This window comes from Lacerta agilis, chromosome 7, assembly GCF_009819535.1.
Source record: "Lacerta agilis isolate rLacAgi1 chromosome 7, rLacAgi1.pri, whole genome shotgun sequence".
Lineage (NCBI taxonomy): Eukaryota > Metazoa > Chordata > Lepidosauria > Squamata > Lacertidae > Lacerta > Lacerta agilis.
In genome coordinates, this window is record NC_046318.1 from 76,453,662 (window position 1) to 76,481,477 (window position 27,816).

The window sequence follows — 27,816 nt, forward strand, 5'->3', positions numbered from 1 at the left end:
CAGATTTTTCTCTGCAAGGTGCAGGTTTGACGAGGGAGACATTATTGGCTGTGCAGTCAGTTCATGTGAGGCAACAGGAGTTGGCCCAGTACCCTACAGAAACTGAGTGTGCCCTACAAAACTTTCAGCAACACGTAAGAGAGTCCAATATCAAACACAGAAATGATGGTGGTGACAATCTACAATTCTCTGATTCTGGTAGATTTTGATTTTAAAGTATTTTTATCCCATCCTTCATCAAAAGGATGGTCCAGTATGAACTGTACCTCCAGCCCTCGTGTTAACACCCAGCTTTCTCCATCTAGTGTTGCAGAAATTAAACTGCTAGCACATTTGCAAAGCTAAGCAGGGTCAGGCATGGTTTCAAATTGGAGATTCCTGAGGGTTGGAACAGATGACCTTCCTGATCCCTTCCAACTCTACAATCCTATGATTCTATGACACATGATCTAGTGCAGAGTTTTCCTGCTCCACTAGCAGAATGTTACCTTTGTTCAGAACACAAAAGACAAACATGGGAGCCTATGCTGCCTTGTGTTCATGATCAATAATTTGGAAAATTTCAGTATGATCAGCCCTTAAAAGAAAACCTAGGCCAAATGAGATGGAATTCAAACAGATGAATTGTTTCTTCCTAAGTTGCTCTGGCGCTCAGGAAATATCACTTAGCAGAGTGAAGAACCTGAAAAGTCCTTTCTTGATCAAGAATTTGAGCTTCAATTCATAACGCTGTAGAAGAGGCCAAGTGACAGTCAATGGAACAAATCTGACTTGCAGCTCTAAGAACTTTCTCGGGTTGGCCACCAAAGGAGACGTTTATAAAGGCATTGGACAAGGCTCCATATAAAGCTTTATTTCATACAAATCAATATTTATTTTTGTTATTCCATATTATGCCATGGGAAGAAATAGCCTTGCAATTGAAAAACCCATTTCCAGCATATATAAAAACTGAGGTGCTAGATAGATAAATCATAACTATTACCTTTTTAGATTTTTTTGAAGCTTAGTGGTGTCAGAGGGTTTCTTAGAAGTTAATACTTCTTGCTTAGCCACGATTATTTCTTTAGTCTGAAAAAAAAAATGTATATTGGTTTCATCATTAGGTTGCATTTTTCTGTAGGATAGAAAATTTTATAAACACAAATACTTCAGGTAAAATGTGTTTATTTAACATTTCAGTCCACCATATCTGAACATCAAGGTTAGGGAGCACAAATTATCTCAGTTCAGCTCCAGGCACTGAAAATAAATAAAATCTTCTGAATAAAGGGTGCGCACGCACGCACGCACGCACGCACACACACACACACTCTTACATTTGCTGCCTAAAGCAGACAATAATTAAAAAAGAATGAGGTCCAAACCTTTTGCATTCTTTAAAAATCATGGAGCACAATGCAGCCAAAATTAAGCACATCTAAAACCCAATGATTTCAATGGCAGAATTATGCCTATGCTTCACCCTCTCTCTCTTACTTAAATCAGTGAGACCTAGAGGTGCTCCGCTTTGGCTAGAATAAGCTATTTATGTTCTGAGTCTAATGCAAAAACTGTTCTGGACTTCCAAGTTGAGTAACATTTTATGCAAATCCTAAAGATATCTGCACAAAATGTTCCCAGAATTATAGAGCACCAGCATGTTAATGATCATTCAATTTGATGGTGGAAATTGTATATTTTTGTTATAAATTATAGGTTTGGATTTTCAGAGTTCAACTGCCATTAATTTTTAGATATTTAGTTTATTAATGGCATCTGAAGGACAATAGATTTGCCTATTAGTTTGCCTAGTATTGCAGAACTCTGAGAAGGCATACCCTGGTCCCATCCATCAGAGGTCAAAGATCTACTGGGGGATCACATCTTCTACCTCCAAGAAAGAACAGCATGGCAAGAGGAAGTCTAGCCCAACCTTCAGCCATCAGGGAAGCAAACATAGGGAGGAACATTAGGCTCCAAGTTGTCCTAGGGCTGCTACCACACTGGCCAGCCACTCCCATCAGCCAGAGGACGACAAACCACTGGGAAGTCAAACCCCATGCCTCTCAGGAAGAATATCATGGCAAGGTCAAGACCAACCTAGTCCTCTTAATCAGACAGAGAAGGAGAAGCTGCTGAGAGCTGATTCCCCTCCATCCCAGCCAGGAATAACTCTGCACTACAACTGGTTTCCCAGTGGGAACTGCACATTCTGGTCCCGTCCATCAGCCAGAAAACTAAGGGCTGCTGGGTTATCTGTATATGTGCTGGTTCTTGTTTTATTTAAATCACTGCAATCTGTTGTAAGCCTCCTTAAGAATTTGATCAAAAGATGGGTACGGCAACATTCCTTACCAATGCATCTGCTGAACTTTGCTTTTTTGGATGATAAACCTGGACAGCTGTGAAAACTGATGTTGCTAGGAGACATTTATCTTCATTTTTTATGTTTTCCTTTGTCATCAACTGGGCATCTGGTGTCAGAAACAAAGAAGGCTGCAACTCTGCAATGCTGCTCATGCATTTCCCCCAAAGTGATTCTGTACAGATTCACTAGAGATTCATCAGCTCCTTTGTTTGGGGTAATTCTTACAAATCTTCTTTGGCGATCACTTGTAGCCAAGTAAGAATGTCTTCCATCAACAAAGTTTTAACAATGAGTCCGTAAGTGACTGTGGAGGCCAATTCTGGATCCACACATCCTTCCACAGTGGGGACATAGGTTTCCAGGTGGGAGTTGATCATGGTGAGGGTTTGCCAAACGTGTCTTCCTCTTCCCCTTGCGTCCTTAGCTTGAGCATCTTCAAAGCTCATGACGCCCTTGGTAAAAGCTGTTCTCCAATTTGAGTGTTCGCAGGCCAGTGTTTCCCAATTGTTGGTGTTTATACTACATTTTTTTAGATTTGCCTTGAGAGTCTTTAAATCTCTTTTGTTGACCATCAGCATTACACTTTCCATTTTTAAGTTTGGAATAGAGTAGGTGCTTTAGAACATGGGTAGGTAAACTAAGGCCCGGGGGCTGGATCTGGCCCAATCACCTTCTAAATCTAGCCCGCAGACGGTCCAGGAATCAGCGTGTTTTTACATGAGTAGAATGTGTGCTTTTATTTAAAATGCATCTGTGGGTTTTTTGTGGGGCATAGGAATTCATTCATTCCCTCCCCCCCCCAAAAAAAATAGTCCGGCCCCCCACAAGGTCTGAGGGACAGTGGACCGGCCCCCAGCTGAAAAAGTTTGCTGACCCCTGCTTTAGAAGATGATAACCAGGCATCCAAACAACATGACCAGTCCAACGAAGTTGATGTTGAAGAATCATTGCTTCGACACTGGTGATCTTTGCTTCTTCCAGCACACTGGCATTAGTACACCTGTCTTTCCAACAATTTTTTCAGAGACACCATTGATGGAATCTTTTGAGAAGTTGGAGATGGCGTTTATGGTGGTCCATGTTTCACAAGCATACAGTAAGGTTGGTAGTACAATAACTTTGTATATAAGCATTTTGGTTTCCCTGTGAGTGTCCCGGTCCTCAAACACTTTGCACTTCAATCGGAATAAAGCTGCACTCGCCAATTTCAGGCAATGCTGGATATTGGTATCAATGTTCGCCCATGTGGAAAGACAGCTGCCCAGGTAGGAGATGTGATCAACATTTTCCAATGTTACACCATTAAGTTGGATTTGTGGTGTTTCAGAGGGCTTGTTTTGTGCTTGTTGGTGCAGTACTTTGGTTTTTTGGATGTTGAGCGATAGCCCAAGCTTTTCGTAAGCTTCTGCAAAGCTATTTAGAATGGTTTGGAGCTCATTCTCTGAGTGCACACACACTACATTGTCATCAACATACTGAAGCTCTATGACGGAAGTTATGGTACCTTCAGTCTTTGCTTTCAGCCTACTCAAGTTAAAGAGCTTTCCATCCTTTTGACTAATGATTTCTACTCCAGTGGGGAGTTTCCCTTTGACAATGTGCAGAATCATGGCAATTAAAATAATTAATAGTTGGGGTGATAACACAACCATGTTTAACACCTGATTCAACTGTGAATGGTTCACTTTGAGAGCCACTCTTAATCTGCGATTGTTGCTGCCATATTATCATGGAGGAGCTGAAGGATAGTCAAAAATTTATCTGGGCAGCCAATTAGAGATGAGATTAGAGATGAGCATGCAGTATCTCCAAATCTGAGAGAGTTGTGTATAGCTATTAACCAAATGAAAAATAACAAAGCTAGCAGACCTGATGGGATACCCACTGAAATCTTGATTTCTTATTCTTCGGGTAAGTTTTGCCATTTCTGCATAATTCATAAGCTTTTGTATCCGTTCATCTCTTGACAGGACTTCTTTCCATTTGGGGGCAAGTAAAATTCTTGCAGCTGTAGTTGCATACATAAATAAATTTCTATACTGTTTGGGTAGTTCTACATCTATAATTTCCAAGAGAAAAGCTTCTGTGGTTTTTTTTTTAAAAAAAACAAATGTTATCTTAAACATCTTTTTCAATTCATTATACATCATTTCCCAGGAAGCTTTAACCTTACTACAAGACTACCACATGATAAACGTATCTTCTTTTTCTTTGCATTTCCAACACTTATTCAATTTTGATTTATAAATTTTTGCCAATCTACTAGGTGTTAGATACCATCTATATAACATTTTCATGATTTTCTCTTAAACCATAACATGATATAAATTTTATATCCGCATCCCACAATCGTTCCCATGCTTCCATGTTTATATTATAACAAATATCTATTGCCCAACGTATTATTGATGATTTTACTTGCTCATCGTTTGTCTCCCATTCCAATAATATCTCATACATTTAGACAGCACTTTAACATTACATTCCAACAGGTCTCTCTCCAATTGTGATATTTGTTCACCAAACCCTTGTTTCCTATCTTGCTTAAATATTTTGTTCAAGTGATGATATTGCACCCATGTTGTTAACATTTCTGATAATTCCTTAAATTCTTTTAATTTAAACTCTCCTCCTTCCTCTCTTAATAAATTTCTATAAGTTGCCCAACCTTCCATCATATTCTTTTTCTTTACCGCTATGTCTTCCAATGGTGAAAGCCAAAGTGGTGTTTCTGTCTCCAATAAATTTTTATATTGATACCATACTCTATACAATTTTTCTTAATTATATGGTTTGTGAATCCTTTATGTACTTTCACCTTTTCATACCACAAATAAGTGTGCCAACGGACCAATGCATTTTTCAATCTCAACCCAGCACACTTATAAAATGCTTTGAAAAGTGGGTTGAAGTAGACCAGCAGAGTACATACATAACTCAGGAAGCCAACTTGCATTGACTTTGTGAAACATAAAATGTCTATGGAAACCCACCCTATGCAAAAACTTGAAAGTCTCCCTTTTGGTTAGCTTCGTGATGAAAAATGTCCTGTTCTATTTGTCTAAAACCTTTTGCTGCCCTTATTACTTGCTCTGGAAGAAGGAAGGACATTAATTTTCAGACTTAATAAAAGTGTGTCCGGGAACATGAAATGCTTTCATTTACTTGATGCAGAAATTTATTCTCTCCAGGATCTTTGCTACCACAAGGTCACTAGAAAGGCAATATTTTATTTTTTATTTTCTTAAAGGACTGCAAGTTCTGAAAAGCTGGAGGAGTTTTGCAAAATTAACAAGCCATCCAATGTAGGCCTTGCACTGAGATGTAAGAACTCTCAAATAGGATGCTTATGAATCAATACAATTGAGGAATTACTATTCTTGTGCTGCATGTGCACTTTGGATGACCACAGATCCAGAATCCTCAGATCTGCGTAGTGAATACATATGAGACCCTACACTTTTGCATAGGCTTGCCAAGAAGACCAGCTCTGAATGTAGCGAAGGTTCCTTTCCAGACACTGCTTTGACAAATATTTCTATGGCACAATTGAGAGTTCAATACACTTCACATACTTGTAAGATATGCATCAACTCTGTAAGGTAGATTGGCATTATTCTTTGCAAATGACACAAGCAACAAAACATTGCAGTGCATCATTCCTCCTAAAAGGAGTGTTCCAGTTCACGGTTCCAGGCAGCCATTCCCTCCAGATAAGTTTATTCCACAGTCCCTCCTCCTCTCCACTCATTCTAATGTTTTCCAACTGTCAATCTACATTCATGGCTATTTAGCATGCTCAGTTCTCATTTGGCTGCATTTTGGGACTTTTTTTTTGTCTCTTTAGGCTTGTTTTTTTGTGAGGGTTTAGTTGGAATTTGTTTGTACTTCTACAAACCTCGAAAGCAAGCCGATATTTCACTCCTGCTTCTTAATGGCCCAATTCTGGTAACAATCCTGGCAACATTCAATGACTGAGTTCCATATTGGAAAAAGTGGTATTTTACTGGGTGGTGGGGGATTATCTAAGACCCTAGCAGAACTTGTTAAGTTTCCAGCAGTTGAAATTTGGACCAAGGGTGTCTTGATTTACAGTTCAGACTTTCAGTCCTATGCTACACCAGCTCTCTGTATTGCACAACAAGGCAGTGGTACATCACTGCACTGCAAATGTCGAGATTCACCTGTCACTCCTCAGGCCTCCAAAGTATCAAGGTATTCCTCTGGATGAGCCTGTTCATTTGCAGAGATCACTATGGATCTCTGGTGTGGGTGCCCTTTCTTAGGCAGTGAAGTCAGCGGCAGTTGCGCACAAGGCCTTTTCCGTGAAGGCTCCCTCATTGTACCATTTCCTTCCCAGACACCTTTGCCAATTGTCCTGTCCTGTGGGCTGCAGTCCTATGCATGATTACTTGGGGGTAAATCTCTCAGTGAAGTTTACTTATGAACACACTTGCAATGGCATGTGCCTGCTATCCATAGTATCTCTACACTTAGGCAAGAAGAACCAGCTGCACAAATATAAGATGGGGACACCTGGGTTGCCAGTAGCACATGTGAAAAGGATCTACTGGTCTTAGTAGACCACAAGCTGAACATGAGGCAACAGTGTGATGCAGCAGCAAAAAAAGCTAATGCTATTCTAGACTGCATCAACAGTAATAGTCTCGCTCTATTCAGCCTTGGTCAGACTGCACCTGGAGTAGTGTGTCCAGTTCTGGGTGCCACGATTTAAGAAGGATATTGAGAAGCTGGAACATGTGCAGAGAGGACAACCAAGATGATCAAGGGTCTGGAAACCAAGCCTTATGAAGAGCACTTGAAGGAGCTGGGTATGTTTAGCCTGGAAAAGAGGAGACTTAGCGGAGATATGATAGGCATCTTCAAATATCTGAAGGCCTGCCTCGTGGAAGGAATAAATTTGCTTTTTCCTGCTCTAGAGGACAGGACTCGAACCAATGCCTTCAAGTTACAAGAAAGTAGATTCTGACTAAACTTCAGGAAGAACTATCCAACAGTAAGAGTTGTTCAACAGTGGAACAGACTCCCACAAGAGGTTTTTAAGCAGAGGTTGGATGGCCATCTGCTATGTATGATCTAGTTGAGGTTATTGCATTCCAGGGGGTTGGACTAGATGAACCTTAAGATCCCTTCCGACTCTATAATTCTATGATTCTATTATTTAGAAGTGTGAGAAATATTCATTTTAAGTGTATTCAGAATGTTTTGGAGAAGTGGATTTTGGTCAAATGAATAACATTTCAGGCACAATTCCAGCTACTGATGAGGCTGCAAACCTGTCATTACAGATGCACCACTGGAATTAATGAGGCCTAGCAAGACAAGACAGATGGTATGAACTTGAAGGAGACTGGCTACATACATCTCAGCTGAGGAGTCATATTTTTAAAAAAGATTTAAGAACAAATGTAAAAAAAAAAAGTAGAGAAGGAACACAGTATCTTGCTAATGCCTTCCGTTAATAACTTTGGGAGAAAAGGCCAGCATCTTGATGCATTAGCTTTGCAAGGATTCATGGCTCAAGGGGAAGAAAACATGTCCTGAAGGCAGCTTGGGAGCAGTTTTCAACATCGGAACAGTTAAAATGCTACACAGCCATCTCTGTCTTTGCCTCTGTATGTATTCCAGACCAGGAATACAAATTGCAGCTGTGCAACCTGCTACTGGAGCAAAATTTTGCTTTCCATAACTTTAGCTTTTATTTAATTTTCATTACAGTCAGTTCAAAAACCCCACAAGAGAAAATAAAACAAGAAATCATTTGTTGTTGAAGCAGGGGTGGCCAACGTGGTGCCCTCCAAATGAGGTTGGACTCAAACTCCCATCAGTCCCAGCTGTTATAGCCAATGTTCAGAGGTGATGGGAGTTGTAGTCCAACACGACCAGTAGGAATGTGATGACCACTACACTACAGAATTGTTGGTTTTTTAATTAATTTCTAAATTTATTCTTTTAAAGCAATAATTATCAACTTTAATGTACTTTAATTTTAAGACGGCCAACCCCTTTTAGATCAAATCTCAGATCAATTTTAAATTGGATTTATTATTGATTCTGTATGTGTCTTTTGTGTGTGTGTGTGTGTGTGTGTGTGTGCTGGTCGTCGACTGTAATAAAGTACTATTCTATTCTACCAGTAGGACAGCCACATTGGTGACCACCGATTTCAGGCATCTATTGAACACTTTGCTGTGCATGTCTGAACGCATGTATAGAAAAACTGCAAAAAATAAAATAAAACCAGCAATGAAGATACTGGAGAACTGAGGCAATAAAAACAACAGCAAGCAGCAGAACAAGCATCAAGCAGCCATTAAAACCCACAAACCAGAAAAACTGTAAAAGAGCAACACAATTAAAAGACTTATTAAATGAAAAGCTTTGAACCTGACACCTAAATGTCACCAACGAAGGTGTCTCCTGTTGTCTGCTGTGGGGAGAGTGTCCCACAGATGAGGCACAACCACTTAATTGCACGATACGCAATAAAATAATTAAATAAAAAGCCCGACCAAAGTTCCACTCTGTGGTCCACACCCATCTGGAGAATGATGCTCCTGATGAGCTCTCTGCTCAGCGGCTGAGAACATGCTTTGTTTGGATGCAGAACATCCCATGTTCAATCCCTGTCATTTCCAGGTTAAAGGATGCTGGGTAGTAGACAAAACTAGGCCAGGACAAATAGTCTGAACTTGCTATAAGGCAGCGTCCTACACCCTTAGTCTACTAAAAGGTATCATTGCTTATGCCAATGCTTCTTTAAGAGAGCAAGATCTCAAGTCCCTAAAGCAGAGCTTTCCAAACTTTTCACGTTGGTGACACAATTTTTAGACATGTGCCGTTTCACGACACAGTAATACAGTTTTACTAGCAAACCGGAGGTTAAACTAACCCCTTTCCAGCTCCAGGAGAAGTGCAGTTCGCATTTGTGTGACACACCTACACACTGCAGCGGGCACGTTAATGTGTCACAACGCAGTTTGGGAAGCTCTGCCCTAAAGAGTATGTTGTGAAAAGGCCTTGACATGCTTGCAGAGACAGACAAGGCATCAAATCTGCATCGTGACAGCATGGGCTTAGCTCTGAAGGTGCTACTGAAGAGGCAGTCCACTCAGCACTGAGGCTCAAGTTTGCCACATTTCTTCTTTTTGAAGGCTATGTTGTTTATCCAGTCTTTCATGTTTGATGTTGTTCCACTTTGGCGGTAACACTGTGCTCTGGGGGACATTTTGCTCTGAGTTTTGCAACGCCTCAAGGGCAGAACATATGGGGAAAGGAAGAAGAATGTGCAGGCAAACATATCCAAGGTAAAACTGAATTCTGAGCATCGTTGGAACATCTTGCCCTACCTTTGGTAGGCTGAGAACCAAATGTCCAGTTGTTTGAGATCTTTTAGCAGCGCTGTTATCTGGCTTCACTTCTGCAGGAAGCACCAGTTGAAATACCTGAAAAACCCAAAACACACAGACAAGGAACTACACCACTTGTGATATAGGTAATACAAAAATCATAAGTTTACCAGACTTAGTATTGTGGGTTTACAGGGATGTGAAGTATGAATCAGGAAGAATAAAACATTTGTGACCCAGATAGAAAAACGTGCAGTTATATGAATAACATGTCTTTGATCCAAGAGGATTTTTTTGACTTAAATCTCTCTTGTGGTATATATTAATACCAATCCTAACGGGTGATTTGCATCTTAAACAGTCCTCATTTACGTTGTAAGTATGATGAGAGAGAGAGAGAGAATGCCTTCAAACATACACGTATGCCTTCAGTGTTGTCAGTGAAATGCATGACATTTTAAAGAAGGTTATGGCATGATACTTAGGTTATATTGGCAACTAAATGAGAATAATTATGCTAGTCTATTTTAGACTGAAAGTAATTTTTAATCTGCATTTAGCTGTATGATTACGAATAGAGCTTCTAATGTGTAGCTTAGCAGCACTGGCATTTTTTAAATCAAAAAAATGAAGAAAATGCAAGATCTACAGGGATTTTTAAAAATGCTCCATCTCTCTATTCACAGTATATTGCAGCTCTTTGGATAACTTACCTTCCAGTTATCCCAAATAAAAGTTTTAGCAGGAACAAAAATGGTGTGGAAGGGGAACTTGACTCCCTGTCTTAGGGCCTTTCTACATCATCAGTTAAATACATCTTCCAATTTTGCTTTTGCATAATACTCCCGAAATGGCTAATTTCAAAAGTTAAGATATCACACCTGAATGTAATTGATGCAGTGTGGTGAAGCTGCTTTCCAAAAGTTAGCTAAGAAGTATACTCCAGCCAAGAAAGTGAGTGCAAATGCAACTTTGCATGGCAAATAACAAACAGACACAATGTCTTGGTGCCTGTCACCTTATTTCATTTTCACTGACGTAATGAGATACAAAAACTATCAGGGTTCATAAGACTTGGGTCTCAGAGAGGAAACCCACAAGGAACTGAAGGGAGAAGAAAGAGGGAAGGCTTTCTTTGCATTCCTTAAATCCCCCAGATTGAAGTGACAAGACTGAAATGGTGAGGAAACAGTAGATTTCCTCCTTTACTCCACCAGGCCAATAACATCCATAGAACAAGTACAGGATTGACGTGTTGAAGGAGCCAATATTAGGAAGTGGAAACGAGTCAAAATAAAACTTCTGAAAAAACATAAAATAAAAGCAATAACAACAAAGCATACTAACCTTTCCCTTGATCATAACTCGGATGTAAGTAGGCTGTACATCAATATCAAGTAGGGAGGTGTCTAGATGTCTTTGAAATGGGGAGGGAAAGGAGTCCATTTAGTTTAATAGTTCCTTAATTTATGAGCCTTCCTTAGGAGGATTAAACTCCTCTCTGTTCCCTTCTAGCGTGGCTCATGTTATACCAAGAGTCGCATGGTTGCATTCGACACTTTTACTCAGACCAGACCCAAAGGGGAAGGGGGGGAGAGAGAACAGTGATATCACTTGAACGACTGAAGCAAGAATCAAACCCAATAAGCAAATCACCCATAGAATACAGGCATCCCAACAGTCAACATAGACTGGGTCTCAATTTGCATGAAACCACAGGTGAGAAATGTTTGCTGCTGTAGTGAGATAACAAACCTGTCTGGATTAAGGGTTGATGAAACTGCATCAAACCTGCAAATGAAATCCAGTTCAGTACCTTTGCACTAAGGGCCAAAGTAGATGAGATGCCTTCAGATCACCCATCTCTTTATTTCATTTTTTTTAAAAGCAGCCTTGGAGGAGCATGACTCGGGTTGAGGCTTGTGTTAGTGTGCTAATGCTCTGCCCTAAAGCATTTTCCCTGATGTCAAAACTCTCCCTTCTCCCGCAACACTGGTATTTGGCCCAGTTACGGAAAACAAACGGGCAAATATGTGCAATATAATATTTGCTGCTTCACTTAGCCAATTTAATACCATCCACTGTGCATATGAAAGTATGAATGGAAAGCCAACAGTTGAGTAACTAATAACATTCAGCAGTGTCCAAAAGCAGGCACAGCAGCAGTGCAAATATAGTGATTTTTTTCTGACCTGTAAACAGCAAGATCCAGGATGAACTGGTTGTTTGCTTCATCATCTTTTAAAGAGAAAGGAAGCCTAGCAATAATAGCAAAAAGAATTGCACAACATTACTAGAATGGAAAGAAACAGTGTGCAGACTTCAACTGCTAGTTGCTTTAGATTTAGCATTAACAAGGCATACATCCTTCTTTTAACATATCTGCAGAATCCTACAGAACATCTCACAAACTGTGCTCTGGTTTGTTGCTTGTGAGTGACACAAGGTCAGTTTAATTCAAAGCTATATATCTGTGCTGGAAGAGAGACACCTGCTGGCCAAAAACTAACAAGAAGGGGTGATGGTTGAACATTATCTTCAGGAACAGTATTTGTTTTGCAAAGCGATTTCCAGGTCCCATTATTTCAACAAGCTTTACTGAGCTATGCATTATTCTACAAACTAAAATCCCTGAGCAAACCATTGAGAAAATCAGTATATATGATGATACAAGTATTTGGGGTAGGAACATACGAATCTGCCATCTGGCCCATTTTGGTCTACTCTGACCAGTGCAGCGCTCCAGTCTCTCACACAGAAACTACTGGATACCCAGGGACTGAACCTGGGACTTCCTCCATGCAAAACATGGTCCTTCTCTATAGCTCTGATAGATCTGTTTTGAACTCATTTTGGTCTCAGTTGTTCTCCACCCAGTACAGTTCAGGTTATCACATGGGATGTTATAACACCAGAGTGACAAGGGCGAGAGTTTAGTATAGTAGCTAAGGAGACTGATTTTTTTTTTAAACTGTTTTGTATCTTGCCTCTTGATAGCCTTAGGGAAGCCATTATTTTCTCTGTCTCAACCCCTGCTCTGCAGTGTATGCTAATATAATGGGCAGTATCCAACGAAAGACAAGGACTTTTGGCTGTGCAATGGAACTTCCCCTCTTTCTCCTCAAGCAATCTCCACATGCCCCCTAAATCTGTTCTGGAAAAGTTCCCCTAACGCTCCAGAGCATATTTGGGAAGGGCACACAGGGAAAGGAGAGGGAGGGCAAGTTTCATGGCAAAAAGAGAAATCTCTGCACAAATGGAACTACATTGTTGGATGTTGCCCACTGTATGTAAAACCTTTGGAATGATCCAAGGTGCTATTTAAAGGCTAAGAATTATAATAACCTTGGTATAGTTCGATCTCACCAATCCAACATTTTTCATATGCATTCAAACAGGGATAGGGAATCATCTTATTGGACTCTAACTCGAATCAGCCTCAGCCCCCATGGCCACTGGCCAGGAACAATAGTCGTCCAGCAAATAGGAGGGCCACGGATTCCCCATCTCTGCATTAAAATGACGTTGTGAAACTGAGTTGCACTGGGTGGTGGTGGGGATATTACTGCTTCTCACAAACCTGCTTAACAGTTTATAAAAATCTGGCCCTCAATACGAATCCATTGAAAGAAGGCAATAGTACATATCATTCAGTAACTATTGACAACACGAGTCTCTGGGGCTCTAGAGCTTCCTTCAATATGTCTGTAGCTCCCAGAACCATAATTCCGATCTGTCAACACAACATTTTAAGATATTACACACTTGACGTCTTCACACAAGCAAGCTACTCCTATTTTTGTACAGCTGTCAACACATTTTTACAGCAAAGCAGGGACATCGATAAAACGGTGCGTATCTTGTGAGACACCGTAGGTAAACATCAATATTTCCTTCCTGCCACTATTCTTCTTTCTCCTCATGGCACTCAGGTACGCAGAAGAGATTTATTCATTCTCTTTGCAACTTGCTTGATCTGAATAAAGAAAAGCAGCAAAGGCCAGATTGTCTTTAATGTGGAAATCCTACCTAAGGGATTGGAAGAACCTAAGTGTGGGGACTTGATGTCTATTCAAAAATTCTCCATACCTTGAAACGAGTGTATGCAGCATATGGATTTGGGGAAATATGGAAAATTCATATGTGCATATACATTTACATATCAGGAGATTTTAGAATCTGACACAACAATTTCGGGAAAGTTCTCAAAACTGTGTATAGCTTAACCAATTCCATCACGAAAAGGCCACACAACCCAAGTGATCATTCCTCCTTACATACTTAGGTTCATTTATATTCAGAACTCTTCCTTCTGCAGTGATTAAAGTCCTCGGTGGTTTCTTTTTCTTGGTTTGTTCTCTACCAAAGAAAAGTGAGGAAAGGATTTTCAGTATTTTATTGGTTGTTTTTTTTTCTTTCTCATCCTTTTTGCAAGATAACCAAGACAGAAATGGAAAGACAAGAGGAAGCTTTTTGGGTGTGAACTAGCTTTTGATTAAAACACAAAAACATTTGCTTAATGCAAGGAGGACACCTGGCATGTTGCTCTACTTCAGAAATGCAAATAAAGTTAAAACTGCAGTCAGTTATATTGTCATCCCCCAATTGGCTCAGTTCTTGGATAACAAATGCCAGTCCAAACAGCTGTCTCCAAATAATTGCTCTGTCAATGCTAGTCTTACGCACCTAATTTTAATGAAACTTACTTCTAACCTTATAACCAAGGTGCCTGTGTCCCTGCTGTTTGAACATGGTGCATGGGTAATACCTGTATTGTAAAGAAGGAGTGCTTGGCCGATTTCACTGCATGCAATGGACCGTTAAAAAGGGGAGCTCTCCATGGTACTTTGAAAGCAAGTCATGTACAGTTATCGTAATGAGTTCTAATGTAGAGATGGTGGCTGTTTGTTCATGAGCACTGGAGCCAGCAAATATTCCACAAACAGAACTGCAAGAGTCTAATCCCGAATCTCCTAGGCAAAATCTTCCCCTCCTGCTCTTAGCACGATATAAACATGTTAGAATATACTCTATATGCTTAAGTCAGTGTTTTTAAAATTGAAAGGCTTATGCCGTGGGGAGAGTGTGTCACAAACATATATTTTGTGCAGTGAAAATGCCTGCCTGATGTCAAGAGGAAAGGATAGGTTCCAAAGCATAGGTTTTGCCACACTTAAAGACTGATTTCTTACAGGTGCGAAATGAGAAGTATGTGGCACCTATAACAGTGCCAGTTCTGCAGATCAAAGTGACCAAGTGGTCATATATGGAGCGACGCAATCCCGCAAGTAAACTGGTCCCAATCTATTAAGTCAGTGGTTTTCAACCTGTGTGCCATGGCACCCTGGGGTACCTTGAATGATGTTCAGGGTGCCGCTGGCAACACTGGCCTGTCCCTCTTTCCTCCCCTCCCTCCTCTGATGCCCTCTCACTTCTCTGCCTCCCAAAGGCTTGCACCAAAGCTGTTTATTGAAAACCTTTGTATTAAGGGCTTAATATACTGATAGTAACAGCTTGAACTTGGTCCGGCAGCAAATAGGCAACCAGTGCAGATCTAGAGCATAGAGTATTCAAAGTGCTTCATATTCATTATCTCATGAACATCCAAAAAGATACTGCAAACCAGGCCAGTATTATTTCCCACCCACCAAATGCACTGCAGATGGTGCTGAAGGAGAACATCTTGCCTATTCTCCCGGCTACATGGGAGTATCTTATCTAATAGTAGCTCCTGCAACACTGGGATAAATTTTAAATTACTCAACCAAACGAGCAGAACCAGAGAGTGCAATTCTGGCACAGATACGAGATTTGAACCTGAATTTCATGGCTCAGTCACCACTCAGCCAGTCTCATGAGAGAATTTGACTGGTCCTGTCTAGTGGAGCGAGTGGGAGGAGCAATCCACCCACAGATCCCCTTCTCTACTGGAGGAAGATCACTTCCCAGCTTTTACCATTTCCTGTACTCAAGCATCACCTCACTTACCTTAACTTTTACCTGTAACCATGCACCTTGCTTTAACCACTGCTTTAAACTACTGCAGGGTACCACGGGGCATTTATACAGGTACATTCTACAGCAGAAACTCGTAGCCAACATCTGCAATATTTTTGTGGCATAATAGTTATTGCCCTAATATGGATTCTGGATTTTTTCTTACAGTCCCACACAGCTATCTCTACTTTTTTATTTCTACAATAAAGATGTTGTGCAGATTATAGTCATTAGACCTAAGCGATGCTGAATGCCACGGAGATAGAAGGTGCAAAGATAAACAATATTTGGTATTGTGGATAAGTGAAAATCAGTGCAAACGTGGCAAAACTGCATTATAATTATACCTGTTTTCCTTTGCTTTATTTTTCTCTTCAATGTATCTGTGAGCTTCTAACCTAGCCTCTGGAGTATGAGGCACAGGTTCCTCCCAAAAGGCTCGCTCTTCTTCGTCATCTTCCTTTATCACTAAATCACGGTATTCATTTCCTTCTTCAGCCTTCTGCTGGTTCTCTCTCTCTTTTACAGAGTATGGGCTGAAAAAAGCAACACACATACTAATTATCTTGAAGCTTTATTCATTTTAAATCATACCCCACTTTTCAATCATGTGTCTGGCATGCTTTACATTGTAATAAAATATGGTTGAGTGTGGCAGCTAAAAATTTAAAAGTCTGGGAATAAAAACGTTTTCACCGGGCGCTGAAAGTTTAACAACGTGGATGCCAGGCAAGCCTCATAGAGGAAGCAATTCCATAATTATGGTGCCACCACAGAGAAGGCAATTTCTTCAGTTTACACCCATTTTGCTTCAGGTGGCAGGGCAGATACTGATTGAGATACTCAGCACATGAGAGCCCCATGTGACCTAAAGAGACATATGATAGCCTACCCTTATGCTACACATATAGGTGAATCTCGAAAAATTAGAATATCGTGGAAAAGTCCATTTATGTAAAGCAACTGTTTTCATTAGCTACTGGAGTTTAATATATGAGATAGACTCATGACATGCAAAGTGAGATATGTCAAGCCTTTGCTTGTTATAATTGTGATGATTATGGCGTACAGCTGATAAAAACCCCAGAGTTGAAATTGTTAATTTGGGGTTCTCATCACCTGTACGCCATAATCATCACAATTATAACAAATAAAGGCTTGACATATCTCGCTTTGCATGTCATGAGTCTATCTCATATATTAGTTTCGCCTTTTAAGTTGAATTACTGAAAGAAATGAACCTTTCCACGATATTCTAATTTTTCGAGTTTCACCTGTACGTCTTTCCAGGGCAGAAAAAAATCTGTATCAAGAGAAAGATACAAAATGGGCTGATGAAAACACATACATGCTGTTATTGATGTCTGTGTACCACCGTCCATTGCATCCTGGATTACATTTCTTTTGCTTCTCATTTTTCTTCTTCTTCTCCTGCTTTTCTTGTATCCTTCTCTGTGCCTCTTCTTTTTCTTTTCTTCTTTTAATGAGGTAGGCCTTCTCCTGCTCTTGGATTTGTTTTGCTACCTCAGGATAGCTCTGTAAAGCCTGAATCCTCTCTGAACGCCCTATCTTTTTAGAATCCAAAAACTTAAAAGGGAGGGAACAAAATAAAAGCTCAATACAAACACCAAAGAAATCCATCCCCCATTCAATCATTTTTATTAAATCCATTTTAGTATACAACTGAAATAAAAACTACCCACTGTTTCTCCATGATGCTTGACCTCAGCAAACTATAGCCCAGGTGACTAACCTTCCTCAGGCAAAGGATCACATTGGTTTATTGCAAACCCTTCCAGAGTTGTACACACAAAGTAGCTTATTGTGGCTCTTTCACATCACAGCTAAGTATGATTTCCTGTTATACCTGAACTGGGTCATTGTGGAGGTTATTTGATGCCACACTGTATGTTTCTTAAAGCTACTTTATGTAAATCATTTTTAACTTCGTGAAGGAAATAGAAGTTTTAGACAAGAGTCTAAAACATATTTTACATGTGGACTAGTTTTTACAACCTATTAACAAGACTGGTGTACATACAGCTATGTTTTGCTCCAGGAAAAAATCAAAAGCAAGTCAGTCAGTGGTCATAAACTGGACTTTTACCAATTCCTTTTTTTTCATATTGTTTAGTAAATATCAGGTGAATAGATTAAAATATGCAAAATTTGCCTCTGGTTAAAAACCATAGTTAAGAAGCATACTTCCTTTATTTTTAGATCATGCATCCATGTGTTGGAAGAGGTATCATCTTAGAGAAGGAAATCCATCCTACGTTCCTCTTTTAGGATGGTACTGGCAATATGCATATTTATAAGCACATGTATTAAAAATAATTAAGAAATTATATCCTGTCCAATTAAGCAAATGCATGTTTTTAGTTGATTAACAGTTCAGACCTACAGGTATACAATGCAAACCTATACAACTCTCCACGTTAGCTATTTTTAGACAACAAGTCAAAACATAGTTATTTGTCCCAGCCACTGGAACCTGATGGTGCCGATACTGGTTAGAGTTGAGGCTTGGTGCTGCTGTTTTTACAGTGGATATGTGGTTTTGCTTTGTTTTATATTGCTGTTTACACTGTATGTTGTATTATCAGCCACACTGTGCTCTGATTTGGAGGAAGGGCAGAGTATAAAAACTTTGAATTAATTTAATTCGTGTCTAAGCCCTACTGAGTTCAACTGGTAAAACAAATGAACCAAATTAATGCTACATCTCTAATCTATATTTTGCTTTAGTGTGTTGGGTTAACCTTGCCCTTGACACAAAGGAAAGGTGCATGCAGTTAATATTTTACATGAGACGTACTTTGAGCTGATGAAGGGTAGCAACGACAAACTGCCTATAGCCTTCAAAATCAGTGCAGGGGTTTCCGATAAGGAAGAGCTCTTCAAGGTGTATGTTGTTTTTCAGGGTCTTAACACTGGACAATTCTCCAACGAAATTAGCTGTCAAATCCAGCTTCTGCAATTCTTCACAGCCTATTTGGCAAATATGAGAGGGGGTTGTTTTTTAAAAAAATCATTATTAACTCTGCATTTAATAAGCACACCCTCTCACCTCCGAGTCATCAGGGGACACAGCTTTTGCTTGCCTTTCATTTCACAAACACAAACGTCAGATTCTAAGAAGATAACTGACATTTTAAAAATTATGACAGCGTGCTTGTTTTTAACTCAGACTTCTTATAAAACAGAAGAGTCAATTAAATATGATGTTCGTTTGAAATGTGTAAAAATTGAGAACTATGTGCAGAGTTTGCTTCAGGCCTATCTAGTCCTAAATCCCGTTCTCACAGTGGCCAACCAGATGCCTGTTGGGAAATGAGCAGGAATCGAGCACAACAGCACCCTCTCTTCCTGCGCTTTCCAACAGCTGGTATTCAGAAAGCATTGCTGCCTTCAACTGTGGAAGCGCAGGCATCATGACTAGTAGCCGTTGATAGCCCTCGCCTACATGAATTTGTCCAATCCTCTTTTAAAGCCATCTAAGTTGGTGGCCATCACTGCCTCATGTGGCAGCGAGTTCCACAGATTAACTATGTACTGTGTGGAAGGAGTACTTTATTTTATCTTTATTTATTTATCCATCTTAATAGCCTTAACAAGAACACATCTGCAGCCCTTGGAAGAAGGGGTTAATTAGCTAACCTGTATATATTTACCTGAATGTATTGTTAGTCCAGAAGTAAAAGAACATTTTAAGCTTTGCCTGATGAAACCTCTCTGTAAAGCTGTGAACTCTGATCTGCATTGCACTTCTGGCAAGCTATGACTAAAGAGTCTGGAGATAACACAGAGAGTAACTGTCCTTGTATAGAGAGGAATTGTCTAGGTCAAGAGATAGGATGGCTTGCTGGAGTGCGCATGAACCAACTCAGGGCTAAAAGTCCTTTTGCCTTATATGTACAACAGGAAATGTACAACAGGAAATGTTCCTTAAATGGACAAGGATGTACAAGAGGCAGAGCCAGAGAACTGTCTATAAGAACTGTCTGAAAATTGACTTTTTTGTACTTGCTTGGATGTCTGAACACCGCAGGTACCTCTGCATGCAAAAAATAAATCTTTCTCTCTCTGAAGCCAGCAGCCTCAGGTCTTTTCTGCTTCCATGTATTCTCACCGGGCGCAACTGTGGGAACCCGTAGGGGCAAATAAGGCTCCACTTATTGGAACAATTAATGTCTCTCTACTGACTTTCTATTTGGTAACCCCATTTATAGCTGATACCTTTCCGGATCATATGCAGCAGGAATATTTAAATTATTTTGGCAACCTTGCCCTGAAACATTGCCCCTTTGCTGGACTGCTGCTTTGCCCAGCCAGCATACAAGAAATCTTAGCCTTAACACTCCTGTAGCAGAGGGAACAGTACGGAACTGCAATTGCTATCATTTCTGTCCTGCACGTGTTTCCTGTATTTAGACCATTTGCTCCCTTCTGTTCTCTACATGTGGTCACTAGGAACTTTAGCTTTCTTTTGATCGTAGACATGTTCTTATAGGATATAATCTATTAGAGGTGCTTAGCCTGGGGCTGACCCCATCTCAAAAAAGGGACAAATTCGATCAGATTATATATAATACATCTAAGATTTATGGTTTTATGTGACCCAGATGATTAGAGGGTTAATTTTGCAACTCTGAGCTTCCAAAGTGGGATTTTTTTTAGTCGATACAGTTGTCTCACATAAAAGCAGGATGAAATCAGAAGGGAGAAAAAAGTAGTTCTCCAGAGTTATACGCAATCATATACTGGGAACTTCATTTATATTCTGATTAATCTTAGCATACATTTGGGCTGTTATCAGTTTCCATTTTTAAAGGGACTCTAGCTACAGCAATATGCTTCTGCCTTGCACACTGAATGTTTCTCCTGTAATTGGTTGCTAAGTTGGTCTGTGATTTTTCCACATTCTTTCATAACTGCCTTGTGCTGTGAAGAATGTAACTAACATTCAGAAGTGATTTCCCGTAAGCTCAGTCAGACTTAATTTTGGGTAAATGGATCTAGAACACAGCCTCACACTGCAATCTTACACAGGTCTACTGAGAAGTAAATGCCAGTTTTCAGTGGAACTTACTCCCCAAAAAGTCTGTGCAGGATTGCAACCTAACTACATTATCTGATTTACTCTGCTGAAAGATGGGATAACAAGATGAAAAGGTGGACAGGGCTCCTGAACCTTTAATAGATGTATAGAAAAGTGGATTTCAGCCCTGAAGCACATCATGCAAGCTGCACCTGCTTAAGTCCCCTTCTTCTACACGATTACTAATGGTGCTACACTTTTCAAATGGCTGCCCTCCTACACAATCAGATTAACAAATGAAGCTGATATTGAGCCAGACCATTGCTCCATCTTTCATGGCCACAGCCTCCAGCTTAGAGTCAGAGGTAGAAGAGCTGACCAAGTCTAGGGCTGCTGCATGACCAGATGGGGAATTGGACCTGGTTCTTAAGGCTGAAGATCTGGAGCCCATGGAACCTTAGGCTGGTGGTCAAGAACATGGAGAGCCTGAGTCAGAAAACTCACAGATACCCTTCTCTGAGCCTGATTCGCTGGAGGAATCGAGTCCTTCCTGCACTGCTGTGTCTCCACACCAGGTGGGAGTTCACAGAAAGAATGTGAGGCACTTGTCTTCAAGCCAAGGAGACAACCCTCTAAGATCCAGTCTTCAGGCCAAAGGACTAGAGCCTGGAAAGGGCAGAATGGAGGAAAGTACTCATAAAAGCCGGTTTGCCTCCAGCCTTTGTTGGAGCAAGCTGCTCACTTGGATCTATCCATGGCTGGCTGGCCTTGACTCTATTGCCACCTGGTATGGCGGAGTCAGGACATCACTGAGCCAGCAGCATCTCTATCTGGCAGTAGCTCTCTCAGATTTCAGACATAAAGCAGAGATTCCAAGGGTGAAACTAAGCTATATTCCTTTCTGCTTGCGTGCACACACCTGCTTTCCATCTGCCCAACCGGCACATTATATAAACAAACAAAACAGGTCTCCAACATTTTCTCCTCACAATAAAAGTCACCCCCTGGAGCCTCCTGCTTTTTGTGGGAGAAAAACAGGGACATGCTTGAACTGTTAGAAGCTCACATTTTGTTCTCAAAATCAAGTCCTCCCCCCCCCCCCAGAATTCTAGCAACAGCATAGCCAAGGATCCATTTCTAGAGACGAGGATGAGGTAGGCATACTAGAATATGTTGTTGTTGTTGTTCAGTCGTTCAGTCGTGTCCGACTCTTCGTGACCCCATGGACCAGAGCACGCCAGGCACGCCTATCCTTCACTGCCTCCCGCAGTTTGGCCAAACTCATGTTAGTAGCTTCGAGAACACTGTCCAACCATCTCATCCTCTGTCGTCCCCTTCTCCTTGTGCCCTCCATCTTTCCCAACATCAGGGTCTTTTCCAGGGAGTCTTCTCTTCTCATGAGGTGGCCAAAGTACTGGAGCCTCAACTTCAGGATCTGTCCTTCTAGTGAGCACTCAGGGCCGATTTCCTTGAGAATGGATAGGTTTGATCTTCTTGCAGTCCATGGGACTCTCAAGAGTCTCCTCCAGCACCATAATTCAAAAGCATCAATTCTTCGGCGATCAGCCTTCTTGATGGTCCAGCTCTCACTTCCGTACATTACTACTGGGAAAACCATAGCTTTAACTATATGGACCTTTGTTGGCAAGGTGATGTCTTTGCTTTTTAAGATGCTGTCTAGGTTTGTCATTGCTTTTCTCCCAAGAAGCAGGCGTCTTCTAATTTCGTGACTGCTGTCACCATCTGCAGTGATCATGGAACCCAAGAAAGTGAAATCTCTCACTGCCTCAGTATACTAGAATATACTGGCTCTAAATTAATCTTATCGCCATTTAAATGCACAGCCTTACAGAAGATATTTGATCAACCAGTCCGATTGCAAAGCTACCTTTTGGCTAGCTTGCATAGTTCAACAGTCCAACTGCCGCACTGGAGAATTGGGCAATCACTTGAAATATATTGCCATGACTATTAAAGCACAATACTCCAAGCTTCAATCTAGTGTCGTGCCAACTCACTCAAACAACGTAGCAACAAAATTCTGTGGGCTGGAGGGTATACTGTGTGAAGAGCACGTACAATGTTTTGAGGTCACAGGGTGTTGGGAAAGGATCCCCTGCAGACAAAAATAAAGTGAGAGCAGGTCTCTTTCTCACCCAGACTAATGAAGAAGCCAGGCATGGAAGTACTTCTATTGAGCATCACCTATCACTTCAAGGAGGTTTCTCAAGCTGGATAAGGTTTGTTCCACTTGCTGAATGCAAACATCTCTGCTTGATATTCCTTTTGTTGACAGGTTCAATAACTTGAACCTAGACAAGTTAATAAATATCTGCTGCTGAGAAACAGAAAATCCATGTGTGCCTCGAATCCAGCAGCGTTTCAGCAGTACCATTCTCTATCATAAAAAGATGAATCCTTTTCCATATTAACAAGCATGACTTACATTTTTTTTGTAAGGCAAAGATCTTACCTTCCAAATTCTCAATTTTTTCAATGTTGTTTAAAGCCAAATTTAAATATTCAAGCTTCTTCAGTTTGCTAACATTTTCTGAAACAGAATTTATTACTGATCACGTCAATCTGCAAGGTTAGGCTTATACAGTAATAGTTTTTAAATTACCAACCAAACAGAAATTAAAACAGACCCCAAAAAAAGTCTTCAAGAAGCCAAAAGACCACAGTGTCCTTATTACTATTATTATTCATTTCATTTCTGTACCGCTCTCTGTATTTTTAAGGGGAGGAATCAAATCATTACCATTCCATTCAGATAAATTACAGTGGTACCTCTGGTTAAGTATTTAATTCGTTCCGGAGGTCTGTTCTTAACCTGAAACTGTTCTTAACCTGAAGCACCACTTTAGCTAATGGGGCCTCCCGCTGCCGCTGCGCTGCCAGAGCACGATTTCTGTTCTTATCCTGAAGCAAAGTTCTTAACCTGAAGCGTTATTTCTGTTTTAGCAGAGTATGTAACCTGAAGCATATGTAACCTGAAGAGTATGTAACCCGAGGTGCCACTGTATAGCTTTGGGATTAAACATACAAAACTTCAACGTTGGAAAAGGCAAAACACAATTAAATAAGAAAGACCTGAATTGAGAATATTCTGATCCAGAAGAGGTGGAGTTCCCTAACCACCCATTCAGTGGGTTAAGTCAAAATATCATTCTACATTCTTAGACTAGTGAATGAATTCAGTTCAAAGGGAAGGGGAACTGAGATGACTGTGGCTCTGCTAAGAATGAGATTGGATCTCTGTCCCCCAAAAGCAGGCATTCTGGGAGCAGGAGCAGGCAGCAGGGATTTAAGCAGGATACTCACGTGACCTGGCAAAAAATGGAAGTGTAGGACAAGCTATTTTAAAGGCTAGTTTTCCTTTTTTTCATGCTTGGACCAACTCAGCAGGCAGAAGGCTTGCTCTGAAAGAGTTTTCGATCTGCCATCACACTACGCTGGCTTAAAATGGCAGCTTGCTTTACACCAGCTTCTTGAGATTAAGGGAGTGATCCTATACACAATTTACTCACCGCATTTGTAAGTTTCAGAGGAAGCAAAAAGGTAAATTAATGAACAACTTCCTGGTTATAGCTTGTGAACTATTTGTATAGGACAAAACAGAAATGAGTTTTTGAAAGCTGCTTTCTCTTCTTAAAACGTTATGGGCCTTGGAACACCTTATCCCTTTTAAAACTTTCCCCTCCCAATATCATCTTAAGACCATTTTCAGCTGCCAGACAGATTAATACATCACTGAGTTTACTCACCAATTTTGGGGATCAGATTATTTTGAAGATATAGAATTTTCAAATCCCGGCACCATTTGTCAAGATGTTCTATTTTCTCTATATTCTGCTGGTGTAAGGAAATTTCTTCCAAGGAAAAGATTTCACAGTTGTTATGTTCTGCCCTTTGTCTAACTAGCTCTTCTGTGACTGAAAGAAACATCATAGTATATATAGAAGCAATTCCTTCCATAAAGTAAGGCCACATTCATTGCATTGGAAAGATATCAAATCCAGAAGTGAGCTTTATATTCTCACTTCTGTATTTGATACTTTTCTAAGGCAATACTTCTTGCAATAGCATAGAAAAATAGCTGCCCATTGGTCCATCATTAAATGTTGACACTGACTGGCAGCAGTTCTCCAGAGTCTCAGGCAGGACTCTTTCCTAGTCCTACCTGAAGATGCTGGGGATTGACCCTGAGACCTTCTGTGGTATATAAAATATATGTTTTGTGGGGAAATTAATCTCATCACAGGAAAAAACAACATCAGCTTGGTTAAATGATGTGCAGAACTGATCTCATAAAGAATGCATTCCAATGCTGTTTTTTGTGGGAGATTTTGCAATTAAACCTAACAATGCATGTCTTTGCTAGTTAGTAAATAAAGACCACAGAGCTGTAAATTTTGAGAGAAGGCTCAGCTAGGTCATGCTCCCTCGATTTTGGGGAGGGAGGAAGTAAGGCTTGTTTCCTATTCCTTTTGCTCTCTTTTCTCTTCTTTTTGAACCACGTAACTGACCAGGCGCATGAGACTGGGGCTCCCGAGTGCCAGATTCCACGTTTGAAATTAACTATTGCAATTTGTACTCCAGAAGTTTTTACCTGTTTGTTTGTTTGTTTTTTGCTGTAGCCCTAAACAATGCATGAATGAAACCTCTGGTTACCATAAGTAAAGTGTTTAAACTTACTTAAGTTTGTAGTTTATTCACTATGAGAGAGGGGTAGAGGCGGGGGAGCACATTGTGAGCGCTTAGTAGTTTTAAATTACTTTCTATTGACTCGAAGTGCTCAGAAAAAATCTGTCTAAACCTTTCTGCAATTTCTACTTTTAGTTAAGTACTTTTATTTATTTACTTGATTGGGGGTGCAGCTATCCCCCCACCACTGCTCCCTTGCCTCTGTACATGCTCTTGACTTGGAAATTCCTTCTGCATGTGCTCTTGGGCTTCCAGAATTGGGAATGCCCTCTGCATATGTGCAGAGGCGAGCTCCCTTCCCGCAGGCTGAAAACCGCTTCCTGCAGGTGCCCTTGCCTCCTTAGCTAATTCAGCATCCCCTTTCCATGTGCTCCCTGTACGGGAAGATGTCCTCTGCATAAGCTCAGGCTCACTGGCCTCAAAGTCATTCCCCCTTGGCTTGAGAAGCGCTCTCTGCGCATGCTCTTGGCTTGGGGGGGGGGGAAATGCCTCCTCAATAATTGCAGCCATTTAGAGTCGTCAACAGGTTTTCCACACTTATCAGCCTATCACCCATTCCCACCACCCTTCTGAGTAATACCCCTCCCCACTCCCCCACTATATTTAAGGATCTGGTGACTTCTGTTTCAGTGTATCTGAAGAAGTGTGCATGCACACGAAAGCTCATACCAAGAACAAACTCAGTTGGTCTCTAAGGTGGTACTAGAAAGAATTTTCGATTTTGTTTTTCCTCAATAATAATGTGCCAGATTTACGTATAAGCTAAACAAGCTATAGCTTACGGCCCCACTCTTGGGGGGCCCAAAAAAAAATTAAAGAAAAAACAACTGGATGTACATTTCCAAAATAAAAGCTAAAAAACAAATATATTAAAATCATTTTAAGTTAGAGCTTAATAATTACTTCACTATTAATATACTTCTTCTTAATTGTATTTCAGTTCAACAATAAATACCTATTTTGTTATGTGCAAATGGCTTCAGATACCTATTAGGTCCATAAATCACCATATAGCATATATTCAACACAAAAAACAGCGACAATTTGTTGTTGACAAAGGACAGCTGGACATATAAAGGGCCTCATTACCTTTAGTAGCTTAGGGCCTCATCAAACCTAAATCCGGCCCTGAAGAATAATAATAATAATAATAATAATAGTGCTAATAGTGTCCCATCCATCTGACTGAGTTGCCCCAGTCACTCTGGGTAATAATAATAATCACCAAAATAATAATAATAATAATAATAATAATAATAATAATAGGGCCCCGCCCAGCTAACATGACACATTAAAAGAAACTTCCCTATACAGGGCTGCCTTCAGGTGTCTTCTAAAAGTTATGCAGCTGTTTAGCTACGGTGTGTGGAGAAAGGACGCTCCCTGCCCTCTGCACATGCTCCAGACCAGAGACAGGCGGGAGGTGGATGAAAAGACCTGGAGCAAAGAGGCGCAGGGGTGTCAGGAAAGGGCGTGGGAACTGCATTTTCCAGGAGGCTTTGCGGGCGGGGCGGGGGCCTGGCAGGGTCACGTGCTTTGAGCGACCGTTACAAACGACGGTTGGCCGGCGTTCTAAATGCACGGCGCGGTCCTGCTCTGAAGACGCTTTGCTGCTTTTCCCTCAGGGGGAACCGGTTCCGGGGCTTCTCCCTCCCCACAAAAAAAAACACCCTCCGCCCCATTTTTCCCTCAGGCTCAGCGCCAAGCGGTTCGCACCCCCTCCCCACCCCGCCGGCGAAGACGCGAGGAAAGCGGGACTCACTGCGCCCCATGGCCGCTCGCGGGGCCTTCGCTTTGCCTCGCTAATTCGGCGGCAGCCTCTCTCCTAACGGCCAACGCTGTCGCCATGGCAACCGAGCGCAGGAGGCGGGGCCCAGCCGGCGATTTATACAGTATTATGTTCCTCTTTCCTCGCGGAGTCTAAAGAGGTAAGGGCTTAGGGGGCGGGGAAATGGAACTCTCCCGATACAATTCCGGCACCGAACCGGACGACGCCGAGTGGCTTCTCTCGCGGGGTTTTTGACCACGCTTATGTTTTAAGGGTCCGGAGCTGGTTCCCAGCAAGGCGAACGCACAGACAAGCCGGTAGCGGCGAGGAGGTTGCATTGTAGGCCAACGAAATGCCTAGCCAGCCCCGGGCTCACTATCTTGACTATCTGGAGGGGGTTAGAAAAGGGGGGGGGGAGGCAGTTCGGTTTTGCGCCGGAAGTGTAGAACCACTATGTTGGGTTCGCACCCCTTTGGCGGGAACAGCCCTCCCACGTTGCCAGTATTTTTGTGCCGCTTTTCATTCGGATGAATCTCAAAGCGACTTGAAAAACAATGGATAACACAGAGCAACACCAATGCGG

The 27,816-nt window shown here is 41.1% G+C and overlaps 1 protein-coding gene across 1 annotated transcript in view; it reads right to left on the minus strand.

Moving 5' to 3' along the window:
* The window catches only part of LRRC6 (leucine rich repeat containing 6), a 37,273-nt gene extending 9,944 nt beyond the window's left edge, over positions 1–27,329 (minus strand). Inside the window, exons 1-11 of the mRNA XM_033155873.1 lie at positions 27,228–27,329; positions 24,526–24,693; positions 23,232–23,309; positions 18,536–18,708; positions 17,066–17,304; positions 16,065–16,253; positions 14,002–14,079; positions 11,913–11,978; positions 11,068–11,137; positions 9,721–9,816; positions 986–1,071 (exon numbers count right to left, since the gene is read on the minus strand). Of these exons, the coding sequence (XP_033011764.1) occupies positions 986–1,071; positions 9,721–9,816; positions 11,068–11,137; positions 11,913–11,978; positions 14,002–14,079; positions 16,065–16,253; positions 17,066–17,304; positions 18,536–18,708; positions 23,232–23,309; positions 24,526–24,693; positions 27,228–27,237 (1,253 nt within the window). The 5' untranslated portion in view covers positions 27,238–27,329. The remainder of the gene's footprint in view (positions 1–985; positions 1,072–9,720; positions 9,817–11,067; positions 11,138–11,912; positions 11,979–14,001; positions 14,080–16,064; positions 16,254–17,065; positions 17,305–18,535; positions 18,709–23,231; positions 23,310–24,525; positions 24,694–27,227) is intronic.
* Positions 27,330–27,816: the final 487 nt, after the last annotated feature.